General features: G+C 48.8%; 1 protein-coding gene across 1 annotated transcript in view; it reads right to left on the reverse strand.

Annotated features, from left to right (window-relative positions):
• The window catches only part of MAGI1 (membrane associated guanylate kinase, WW and PDZ domain containing 1), a gene marked incomplete at both ends in the record, with an annotated part of 524,358 nt that overhangs the window by 45,252 nt on the left and 467,017 nt on the right, over nt 1–12,089 (reverse strand). Inside the window, one exon of the mRNA XM_080715588.1 lies at nt 1,072–1,103. Coding sequence (XP_080571714.1) covers nt 1,072–1,103 — 32 coding nt within the window. The remainder of the gene's footprint in view (nt 1–1,071; nt 1,104–12,089) is intronic.

Raw genomic sequence — 12,089 nt, forward strand, 5'->3', positions numbered from 1 at the left:
GAAGCTGCCCCGAAGTCAGTTTTCTGATTGCCACAGCCATTGGAATTACATCAATTCTTGCAGGTTTTTTTCTCTTTGGAGAACTTGGGCTCCGGGCCACACAGGGTGGGGAGCGCCCTCTCTCATCTGAATGAACTTGAGCCTCGCTCGGGGACAGGTGAGGGGAAGGCTGCAAAGTTTTAAGGATCCTTCTCTTCTGGGTGCAGGAACCCGCAGGTTTTCCCTGCCCCCAGCCTTCCCCCCCATAAGGAAGCACCTTGCTTTATCCTGATCCCAAGGAATCGGGCAGCCTCGGGCACCCAGACCCATTTTGCAGGGTCCCAGGTTTTGAGTTCGTAAGTTACACATTCATTGGTTGTTACCCTCCAAGAGCCAAAGCTCGTGCCAGCCAAGCAGCACACCGGAGCCTGAGCCATTAGCTAAACATGTCGAGTAGGCGATGCACCTTTGGAAAAGCAGATTAGAAAGGACAGCAAAACATTGATTTTTTTTTTTAAAGAATCCTATACCTGCAGTACAACGCTCTGATAGCTAGCCAAGCAACAAAAGACATTGCCACAGCAAGGAAATATCTTATTCTTAGTGCTGGGGACTGAATCCCCGGGTGCAGACATGTACACCCGGCACAGCGACTCTTCCTTAAACCTGCCGTATTTTTATTTGGTAAAGAATTCATCGTTCAGAGCATGCAGGCAGCTCGGGGAGAGGGCCAGGAGCCCTGGGAACACCAGTTGAGAACGTCTCTACTGGTTTTGGCCGCCCTTTTATCCCCCAAGGAAACAACAGCTAGGAAAGTCTTGCCTCCTCAGAAGGCAGGCTGCGGTGCACTTGTGCAAAGGAGACAGCCTCACGCCCCAGCAGCCTGCCCAAGAACCCCTACACAGTTACCCGGCAAGCCCGGGCACCGTCTACACCAAACCAATCCTCAGGACTTCATAAAAGGAGCCCGGCTCCTGCTCCCAGCCACTGTGAAACGCATTCAGCAAAGGCAGACAGGCGAACTCTCCCACACCCCCCAGCGCCGTCCCCCAGCCCCCCAAGACAGGCACCAAGTAGCTGAGAAGTCCTTACCGACTTTGGGCTCTTCTTGGGTACAGGCAGCCCTAAGGGAGAAAAAAAATGCAAAAAGGGGAGGGGGGGAGAGGAGATCATTAGCATATAAATGTTACCTTTTTCTTAAAGAACAATCCCCAGGTGTTTCACGGGTGGCCAGCTAGCCATCTGCAGAGTTCTGCCCGATTTCTTCCCACATTGGAGTTACCAGGCTGTTCACATCGCATCAGAGCGGAGGGAGGAGAGAGGACGGGCAGATCTATCTGCATTAGCCAGGCTGGCTCGTACTGCGGCAGCCCGGAAGGCTGGGCGAAGAAATCCACAGACCTCAGCGGCCTGGGAAATTGAACACTTGGACAGAATGTCAAACGTTCTTTTGGATTAAGAGAGACTTAACTTACAATTAAGTCCAGGATATTTCCTCTCGGCACGATCCACTTGTCCGTGGAAGCGGACCAATCAGGTCAGAGGAAGGGGTATCAATTTAGTTTTAAAGGAGCGCACGGTTAGGATTAAAATTGTTACCCCCTCCCCTTTCTGTCTTCTTTTTCTTTTTCTTTTTTCTTTTCCTTCTTCCGCCTTTCAGGAGAGGAAATGCCTTCTTTATTTGACTGAGCTCAACACCCAAACAAAGACGGATGCTCTCTTGCCAGCAAGCCAAGGCTAAAATCGGAGCACAAGTTGGCTTAGGATGGCTCCGGGTCTCCAGCCGCCCCAGCAACCTCCTCCTCAGCAGGTTGCAGAAGACCGGGGCTCTCAGAGCAGCCCCTCCAGGGAAAGGCACGTTTGGGGAAGGAAAAAGAAAATCTCACAGAACCCAGCAAACAGATAATGCTGGAGAAAGAAAAAAGGCACCAAGACAAACGTGGCTCCCGCACCTGGCTGGCTGTCCCCAGCCCTGTCCCTAGCGGCAGGGCTGAGCTCAAAGGGACCAGGGTCGGCACGCTTGAGGACTGGGAGAGGGGGCTTCTGGGGAATCTGCCACCCGGGGAGCGTGGGAAAGGGAGGCGGGAAAGGGAAATAAAAACACATATTGGCGTTTCCAAAGGAATCGTTTTCACAAGCTGCCACCTCTTTCTTTTACTTTTTTTTTTTTTTTTTTTTTTTTTTTTTTTTTTTTAGCAAGGTTTAGAATGTGAAACGCAGACTCCAGCTGTATCTGGTATGGGAGGAGGGCGGCCAGGCAGGGATAGACTTGGAATCCGAAGATTCTGCACTGGGAATTTCAACTCACGTTTGCAAACAATACCCGTGCAGCCTGATGACTTCAGCTCTTTGGGAAACCCAGGAGCCAGGCTGAGTCCCGCGCCAGGGAGTGGAGGCAGGGAGGCTGAGAGGCCGGCGAGGCGGCGGAGGCCACCCCGGGGAGCTCGGCCAGTGTGCCCAACTGCAACTGAGGCAGTCTTGAAGAGGAAGAGCCGCCCTGCCAAGATCCCCACATCACCCAAGAGGCACCTGGCTAAAAATGCAAGCCGCACCCACAGGGGCCCCGGGACCAGCAAGATTGACACATCTTCCCAGGGGTTCCGATGCGAGGTTTCCTAAGACCCTATTTCAGGGAACCACCACAAAGTTACAGAGAATTATTCTTTGAAGCCAGGTACCTTCAGCATGTCACGCTAGAGCGCTGCCTGCCTCAGTTTCTCCATTGAGGAGATGGAAATAATACAATGTACTCCCCATGATTGCTAAGACCATGAAGCAAGAGAGAAGGTTTGAGATGCTTGAAAGTCTCCTATGTGGTCCAGCTCCAGTGTCCGGCTCTTCCCTCTTCGCTGGCTAACTGACATCAGAAAGGGAGCAGATACTATCAGGTTGCTCTAAGTGGGGAGAAGCCACTTAGTAAGCGCAATAACGTAGAAAATAAGATTATTCTGATACGCCTTTATTCCTTTGACCTTCCTGTAAGGTTGGGGCAGGGCCGAGAGCTAGGAGGTGGAGCCTGCGATTCCGGGGACCAGGCCTCCCGCCCCGGAAGAAGAAGAGCAGAGTGCAGAGGGGAGCCCAAGAGGGGCACTCTCCCCCGCCAGCCTCCGCGGCCACGCGGGGGCTGGAGGTTGACCCCCCACGAATAAAGATATCCATAAGACCGATTATAGATCTCGGCGTGTCTCTATGCTACTGGGGACACACACGTTCATTCAATCTTACACTTCCTCTTTCCCTTTTTTGATACTGGAGATTGAACCCAGGGGCTGCTCTGAGCTACACCCCCAGCCCTATTGTCTTCTTTGATTTGCACGCAGGGCCTCACTAAGTAGCTGAGGCTGGTCGTGAACCTGCGATCCTGTCTCAGCCTCCCAAGGACGACGGACTTGTGCCCGCTGAGCCCGGCTTGTCCTGTTTCTTTGTAATACTTTTACGGTGTGTTGTAATTCTACATCCTAGTGAGGTTCAAGGCGCACACGTCATGTGATGTATTTCCCGCTTTATTCTTAAAATAGTTATTGGGTGTTTTCAGGTTCGTTAATATGATTTGAGGAAGGATTTTTTTTTTCCGAAAGGCATAGTAGTGTGGGTTACTGTGTATATCTCAAAATTATTAATATTTATATATAAATATCATATAATATTATGTGGTGTATTAGACATTCTCCTAATTTAGACATTCCTAGTTAAGAATGTCATATGGCCAAGAATGTCTGATTCTTAGACATTCTTAACTAAGAATGTCTGGAATAAGTCAAGTTTTCCTCTTTATTATTTTTTCTTTTTCTTTTTTGTACAACACATTTACACAGGGACATTCTACTTCAGAGCCACACCCTCAATTTTCTTTACTGTTTTATTTTTAAGTTACTGAGGGTAGCCTCAAACCTGCGATCCTCCAGTCTCAGCCTCCCAAACGATGACCGGCGTGTGCCACCGTGGCCGGCTGCCAGTATTAATGACAATTGCCTTTTTTTAGCTCTTACAAAACCTGACTCTGCTCAGAATCCCTACAGCCACACACACACACACACACACACACACACACACACACCCCTAAAAGCTCTGCAGAACTAGGCAGGCGGAGTCAGAGAAGGTTTCAGTCCACATTCTGTTAATCACCTGCAAGACCCTGGCCAGTCTCTTTGGATCTCTAGAGATGAAATAAAGGACAAGTTTCATCCTCCTCATGGAGGAACACTCCCACGCCCTTCAAAGGCCAGTTCCCAGCGCTCTTCACCACGGCACCGCAGAGCTAAAGGAAAACTAGAAACCGCTGGAAGTTCCACGTAAAAGGTGGGATGGACAACAGCTAGCGCGCTCTGTGCGGGCTAAAAGGACCGAGCCCGCTGGCTGTACAGGTAACAACGCAGACGTCCACCGAAAACAGCAAGCTGGAGAGACAGGTGGTGAACACACCAAGCTGCAGGGCAGCAGGCACAGCGAGAGACAGGTGGTGAACACACCCAACGGCCCAGCTTTGGCCTCCCACCAACCTCCCCGCCGCGCCAAAACCCGCAAGTTCAAGGACACGTTAGCCTTAGTTAGAATTCCTTCCCAAGAATTCCACCTTCAGCCAGGCTTGGCGGAGCTACCCTAATCCCAAGATTTGGGAGGCTGAAATAGGAGGATTGCAAATTCAAGACTAGCCTCAGCAACATAGTGAGACCGGTCTGTCTCCAAATAAAAAATAAAAAGGGCCGGGAGTGTAGCTCAGAGGTAGAATGCCCTCGCGTTCAATCCCTGGCAACACACACACACACACACACACACACACATAAATATGGCATCCATTTCTCACTGAGGCGATGCTATAGTGATGTGAAAATAAACATGAATTCATTAGTTAATGGATGGCCCTGCCACTGTTAATAACTATATAAAAATCAACCGGTGTAAGGGATATGAGGGTAACTCATTAAAAGTGTGTCTCCTCCAGGAAGCGGTCCATGGAGCATTCCAAAAGATCCCAGCTCAAATTGTCACGAATTTTATTTTACGACAAATAACAAAATCTTTTTTTTTTTTTTAATTTCAGGAGGCACCGGTTTCTCTCTGCTAGCTATTGTGCCAAAAATCTTTCTTTTGAAAAGGCACACGCCTGTTACAGGAGCCCAAAGTGGGTTAGAACCACAGATTAATATTTAAATGGTCAGAATCAAGAGATTGCACTTGACTGCTCTTTTTAAAAAAAAGAAAGAAATCAAACATTTGTTTTAGGGCCATATGGTCATTAAATCTTAAAATCCAATAAATATGAATGCTGGAGTAGACCTCCTTATGACGATATATTTTATGTATTTTGTTGGTATTGGGGATTGAGCCCAGGGGCCTTCTACTTCTGACCTACATGCCTAGCCTTATTTATTTATTTTTATTTTGTTCTTAGCTTATTTTTTTTAAAAGGGGTTCTTTTTTTTTTTTTTTTTTGTCTTTTTTGGAACCGGGGATCGAACCCAGAACGCCACACCTGCAAAGCAGGCGCTTTGCCACTGAGCTACATCCCGGCCCCTATTTATTTTTATTTTGAAACAGGGGTCTCACTAAGTTGCTGAGGCTGGCCTCAAACCTGTGATCCTCCTGCCTCAGCCTCCCAAGCCCTAGGATTACAGGCACATGCCATCACATCCAGCTCCTTATGACAACTTATAATTTTTAACCAAAACTATCCAGAATGACTAAAAAGAGCTGGGACTGCATGGAAAATACTCATAGGATCACTGTTGGGCAAACTTTGCCAAGACCCAGGAACCTGTCTCTGCAGAGCTGGCAGCCGGTTGTCCCTGCCGGTGTATCTACAGGTTGGGCTGCAGGAAGTAGCATGGTCTACACCCGGGGGCACAGCCAGGGCTTGTTTTAGGCAAATGCACGCTTTCTACACCCTGTGGCAGCAGGTTCGTGTTCTGTAAGTCACGCTGCGTACAGCAGGCAAGCCATATGGGCAGAGATGGCTCCTGGCTTCATGGCCCAGCTCATCTGGTCTGCCCGGGACGAGGAAGGGCAGTTTCCCAGTGAGGTGCAAGAAAGCCTTCCCGGTGGCACCATTTGCCCTTCGCACCCAAGCCCAGCAGATGGGACTTCAAGGAATCCCAGAAAGCTTTCCCAGAGATGCCTGCGTGCAAAGCCTGAGTCTGAGCGAGCCGTCCAGGAGAGAGGAAAGCTACAGATCCGCGTTTCTAAGCCCCCTACGAACAAGGAGCCCCTGGAGAAGACAAGTGTCAACTCTGTCAGGGCCTGGGACCCCCTCACCCCACCTAACAAAAGGAGGAGAACTGTGCTGGCCCTTGACGTATCAAGGCCTTAAGCCACGTCCGGAGGTGTTCTCACATAACCGAGTGGCAGAATGGGATTCGAGGTAAAAACGTAGAAAGGTCGGGCACGATTTATATAAAAAAATCATTTTATCCTCCGGTCTCAGCCTCCTGAATGCTGAGATTACAGCACGTGCCGCCATGCCCAGCTGAGACCAGAGCACCGCAGTTCGCGGCCAGCCTCAGCTACCTCGCGAGGCCCACCGCAACTTAGTGAGACCGTGCTTCAAAATAAAAATAGGGCAGGGGGTGTAGCTCGGAGGTCAAATGCCCCTGGGTTCCATCCGCAGTACCACAAAATTATATATATAACATCAGAACCCCCCTGCATTTGCCAATAAAGACAGCAAATGGGACTTACGCATCTAAAGAATACTCTTATTTGGCTTGTGGGACAATGGGTGGCATTAGTACCTATTTTCTGTGTGTGGGGACACTGGGGATTGAACCCAGGGGCATTCCTCTAAGCTCCATGCCCAGCCCTATTTTATTTTATTTTATCTTATCATATTTTATCTTATCTTACTGTGGTCCTGGGGGATGGGACTCAGGGGCATTCTACCTCTGAGCTCCACGCCCAGCCCTATTTTATTTTAATTTATTTTATTTTATCTTATCATATTTTATCTTATCTTACTGTGGGGATGGAACCCAGGGGCACTGTACTGTGGAGCTACACCCTCAGCCCTATTTTTCAGTCTTTTTATTTTTTGAAACAGGGTCTCACTGAGTTGCGAAGGGCCTCGCTAAGAAGCCGAGGCTGTCCGAGAGCCAAGATTCTCGGGTTGTAATTCTGGGATTACAAACGTGCGCCACCATGCCCCGCCCTTTGTTTTATTTTTTTGAAACAAAAGTCTCACTAGGCTGATGAGAGTCTCACTACTTGCTGAGGCTGTCCTCAAACCTGCGATCCTCCTGTCTCAGCCTCCCAAGCGCTGGGATTCCAGGTGTGCACCACCGCGCCTGGCTCATTACTACCTACCTTAATGTCTTCTGCAACAAGAAAAGATTTACTTAAAACTCATAAACACACATATACAAATGCACACAGATACCACAATAAACATCTCTACTGCCTTTTTAAGTAAGACAAACGCAGCGGCACACACTTCAGGACATTTTATTTCGCGTTTCAATCTCTCCAGCTGCCGCTGAGCTGATCTCAGCATCTACCGGGAGTGGCTTCCTTTCTCCTGACGAATGCTGACTCTTTTTCTAAGCAGCATTTAGGGAAAGATGTGTGCTTGTCCTACTGACGCCTGGGGAAGCGGGCGAGTTCAGCCCAGCCCTGGTGACGCTGTCCCTGGTCAATACGTGCTGAGTTGCTGAGGCAGGGGTGGGATTCTCTGGACCCGATGTCCCCCAGGTTTACAGGAAACAGCACTACCAGGCAACCCACTAGCTAAAAGAGTCAAGAAAAATTACGCAAAGGCCTTTGAAAGGGTGAATCTTGAAGTTGCTGTGGCATCCAAAGTGGACCTACAGCTAATAAAAATGTCTCCATCGCTGATATGATTGTGTCTATGTGTGCGTGGTAGTAGGGACGGAACCCAGGGGCATTCTACCTCCGAGCTACACCCCTCAGCCCTTTTTAAATTTTTTTTTGTTGTTGTTTATTTGTTTGAAATAGGATCTCACTAAGTTGCCGAGGGGCTCGCTGAGTAGCTGAGGCTGGCCTCGAACCTGCCACCCTCCCGTCTCAGCCTCCCGTGTACTGGGATTCCAGGCGTGCGTCACCACGCCCGGCTGCATTTTTCTTTACTGTGGTGTATTCCAGCTCCAGATTTGTGCCTCTTAATGGAAACATTTTGGTTTCCTCTTAAGCATTCTAAAAAAAAAAAAAAAAAAGGCCGGGTCACTGATCCACGTCATTGAACACAGGTGATTCTTTGCAGCATTTTGCAAAGCAAAATGTACTAAAAAAAAAAAAGTGCTGGAACTGAATCAGGTAAAAAAAAGGTAATACAGTGTGTACTCAGCAGGAACCGTGTGCAGGATGATGGGGCGGGGCCGAGAGACTGGTCTCTGAAGGGAGAGGTCTGGGAGCTCTCGGGCAGGGGCCAGCTGTGGACGCCTGGGAGGGTGAGCGACCCCGGCACGCTTTCAACTCAGCTTCTGCGAGTCTTCTCTGTAATCCCCCAATTTGTCATTGCGGAACCCTATATCCAGCACCCTAACATGACAGTGAACTTTAACTTATAGTATACACAATGCTCGGCGTCTGTCAGGAGAAACCTCAGAGCCTTGCAAAGAGTCAGATGAAAAAGCGGTCAACACACCATTACTTAAGAAGATAAAAATCGGAAAATTACCTCAACTTCTCAGAGTAGATGACGAAGCGAACAGAAATAAGGTTAAGATGCGAAATTATGGACCCAGTAACAGTGAGCACAAGGGAAGGTGTTTAGTGACTACGGACGGCAGTAATGATATAAGGCAGGTGTGATGGCACACCTCTGTTAATCCCAGTACTTGGGAGGCTGAGACAGGAAGATCACAGGTTCAAGGCCAGCCTTAGCAATTTAGTGAGACCTTGTTTCAAAGTAAAAAATAAAATAGGGCTGGGGGTACAGCTCAGTGGTAGAATGTCCAATACCCCGTGCGTGCACGCGCGCGCACACACACACACACACACACACACACACACTGTAAAAACTGGACATAAAAAATATAAATTCAAGCTGACATGGTGGTGCACACACCTATAATAAAAAATCTGTACTGCCTTTTGTGTGTGTGTGTGTGTGTGGTATTGGGGATGGAACCCAGGGGCATTCTACTTCTGAGCTACGCTCCCAGCCCTATTTTTTATTCTTTATTTTGAGGCAGGGTTTCACTGAGTTGCACAGGGCCTCACCAAGTACTAGCTGAGGCTGTCTGCGATCCTCCTGTCCCAGCCTCTCAAATGCTGAGAATATAACCGTGTGCCGCCGCGCCTGGCTTTACTGCCTTTCTAAGTAAGACATACACAGGCTGAGACAGGAGGATTGCCGCAAATTAGCAAGATTCTGTTTCAAAATAAGAAAAATATAAAGGGCTGTGGGTATAGCTTGGAGGCAGAATGCCCCTGGGTTCAATCATCAGTGCCAAATCTGTACAAATGTTAAAAAGTAGATACACATCTGTATTCACACACATATATCATATATCCCTAAGACTAAAGAAAATATATTAACAGTGTTTCTGAGCACCAGGATTGCCGGGTAACTTGGCTTCTGATTTTTTTTTTTTTTTTTTTTTTTTTTTGCAGTACTGGGGTGGAGCCCAAGGGGATTCTACCTCTGAGCTACACCCCCAGCCCAAATTTAATTCTTTATTTAAAACAGGATCTCACTGAGTTACAAAGGGCCTCACTAAGGAGCTGAGGCTGTCCTGGAACCACGATCCTCCAGTCTCAGCCTCCCGAATTTTTGGATTATGAGTGTGAACCACCAACGCCCAGCTGGCTTCTGATTTTTAGTTATCTCCCAGATTCTTCTAGGTTGTACACGGGATGCAGCTAAAGTCATCAACGCTATGTGTGGGGAGCCATTAAGGTTTTCCCCTTTCAGAATACCTCTGACTGTCCTTTGCCCAGAGCCAATAAGGTTTGGGGTCATGGAAAGTTCAAAGTCTGAGAGAAGCCCAGGTGGGATTGATTGGTTTGACGGTACGCGCACAGGTGGTGACGTCACGAGGGTTGGTGGTTTGACGGTACGTGCACAGGTGGTGACGTCACGAGGGTTGGCTGACCGGGAGCGGACGAGAGCGGTAAAACCAGCATTAGTCAGTAGAGATATCGACCCGGGAGTGTACTGGCGATCCTTCCATGACAGAATGAAGTATTCTATGAATCAAATTCATTGACTAAAATTCTTTTCATCCTCACTCCTCTCTTGAGAACCCGTACCTTTGCCGGCAGGCTCCGGCAGCTACGCACCGCCGAAGGTGGCAGCCGATGTTGGGTTGCCTGGATGGCGGCCCATCCGTGGCAGTTTGGTACAGGGCTGGACCAACACACCAGAGTCTGTCCTGCGGCTTCCATATTCACCTAAGTGACCCTGCTACTGAATTCCTGGGGCACGGCCTTGGCTGGAGAGTGGGTAAAAAGCACTTAGAGGTGATCTCAGGCAAAGCTGCGGACAAGAGCATCATTTTGTATACTATTTCAGCGAGCCTCTGAAATCTGTACCCGTGGCCCTTGATGCACCTGTTCTACCAGGGCCCGTGGTCCTCGGGTTAAATCTTCCCCGTCCAAGCAGGGGTTCCTGGTGTCAGAAGCAATTCCTGGGGTGCGCGGCTAGGGTTTTACCTCCTCCTTTTCCTCTTCTTTCTAGGCTTCCTCTTCCTCTCCTGATTTTTATTTATTTTTGTGTGTTTGTGGTACTAGGGATTGAACCCAGGGGCATCATCCTACTTCTGAGCTATACCTCCAGCCCTATTTTATTTTTATTTATTTATTTTTTGGTGGTACTGGGCATAGAACCCAGAGGCTTTCTACCTCAAGGCTATGCTCCCAGGTGTATTTTATGTTTTATTTGGAAACAGGGTCTCACTAAGTTGCTGAGAGCCTCACTAAGTAGCTGAGGCTGGCTTCGAACCTGCGCGATCCTCCCATCTCAGCCTCCCAAGCGTGGGGATTACAAGCATGCGCCCGGCTATATTTTATTTTGAAACAGAATCTCACCAGTTGCAGAGCGCCTTGCTAAGTTGCTGGGGCTAGACATGAACCCGCGACCCTCCTGTCTCAGCCTCCCAAGTACTAAGATTACAGGCGTGTACCACCAGGCCAGGCTACATTATACCTATAATAAGGGTAGCATGCAAAAAAATATATATATTTTTTGAGCCTGCAAAAACAAGGCTCAAGCAGAAAGAGAAGCTTCACTGTCTGCATCTCCATCTCTCCTGGAAAGACCTAAAGGGCACACCTAAAAAGGAATTACCAGGACAGTAAGAGCATTGAAGAATGTACCAGAACAGTGGTATTTATCAGCAGAATCGCTGCTGCGCTGGGAGCCATGTGTCTGCCAGGCCGGCCATTGCTGTGCCAGGGACAGAAGGATGGCGAATTGGGATGGTGAGTTGAGACCAGGTGTGGAGGAGACAGAAAAATCAGGTGGGACACGCCGGGACGCCCCAGCCTGGCAGAAGGGCTGACACTGGACTGCAGACCAGTGACTCCTGACGATGGGCATCGGTGCCAGGAACTTTCTACAGGAAGCCACCCATGCCACCGTGCCAAGTAGCTTCTGGGTTGGTTTTCTTTCCTTAATGTAAGCAATAGAACGCATGGCAGAAATGGAAACGTATACAGGGCATGGGGGCACATGCCTGTAAGCCTGGTAGTTGGGAGGCTAAGACAGGAGGGTCACAGGTTGGAGGGCAGCCTCAGCAACACAGCAACACTCTCAGCAACTTAGTGATAGCCTGTTTAAAAATAAAATAGAAAGCCGGGCGTGGTAGCGCACGTTTGTAATCCCCACGCTTGGGAGGCTGAGACAGGAGGATCGCGCAGGTTCGAAGCCAGCCTCAGCTACTTAGTGAGGCTCTCAGTAACTTAGTGAAACCCTGTTTCTAAATAAAAATATAAAATGGGTCTGGGAGTGTGGCCTGGAGGTAGAAAGCCTCTGGGTTCCACCCCCAGTATCACAAATAAATAAATAAATAAATAAATAAATAAAATAGAAAGAAAAGAAAGATGAAAGGTGTCCTGGAGGTGTAGCTCAGAAGGAGAATGCCCCTGGGTGGTTCAATCCCCACGGACACACACACACACACACACACACACACACACACACACACACACACACCCCA

Source organism: Muscardinus avellanarius (assembly GCF_963383645.1).
Source record: "Muscardinus avellanarius genome assembly, chromosome: 18".
Taxonomy (NCBI): domain Eukaryota; kingdom Metazoa; phylum Chordata; class Mammalia; order Rodentia; family Gliridae; genus Muscardinus; species Muscardinus avellanarius.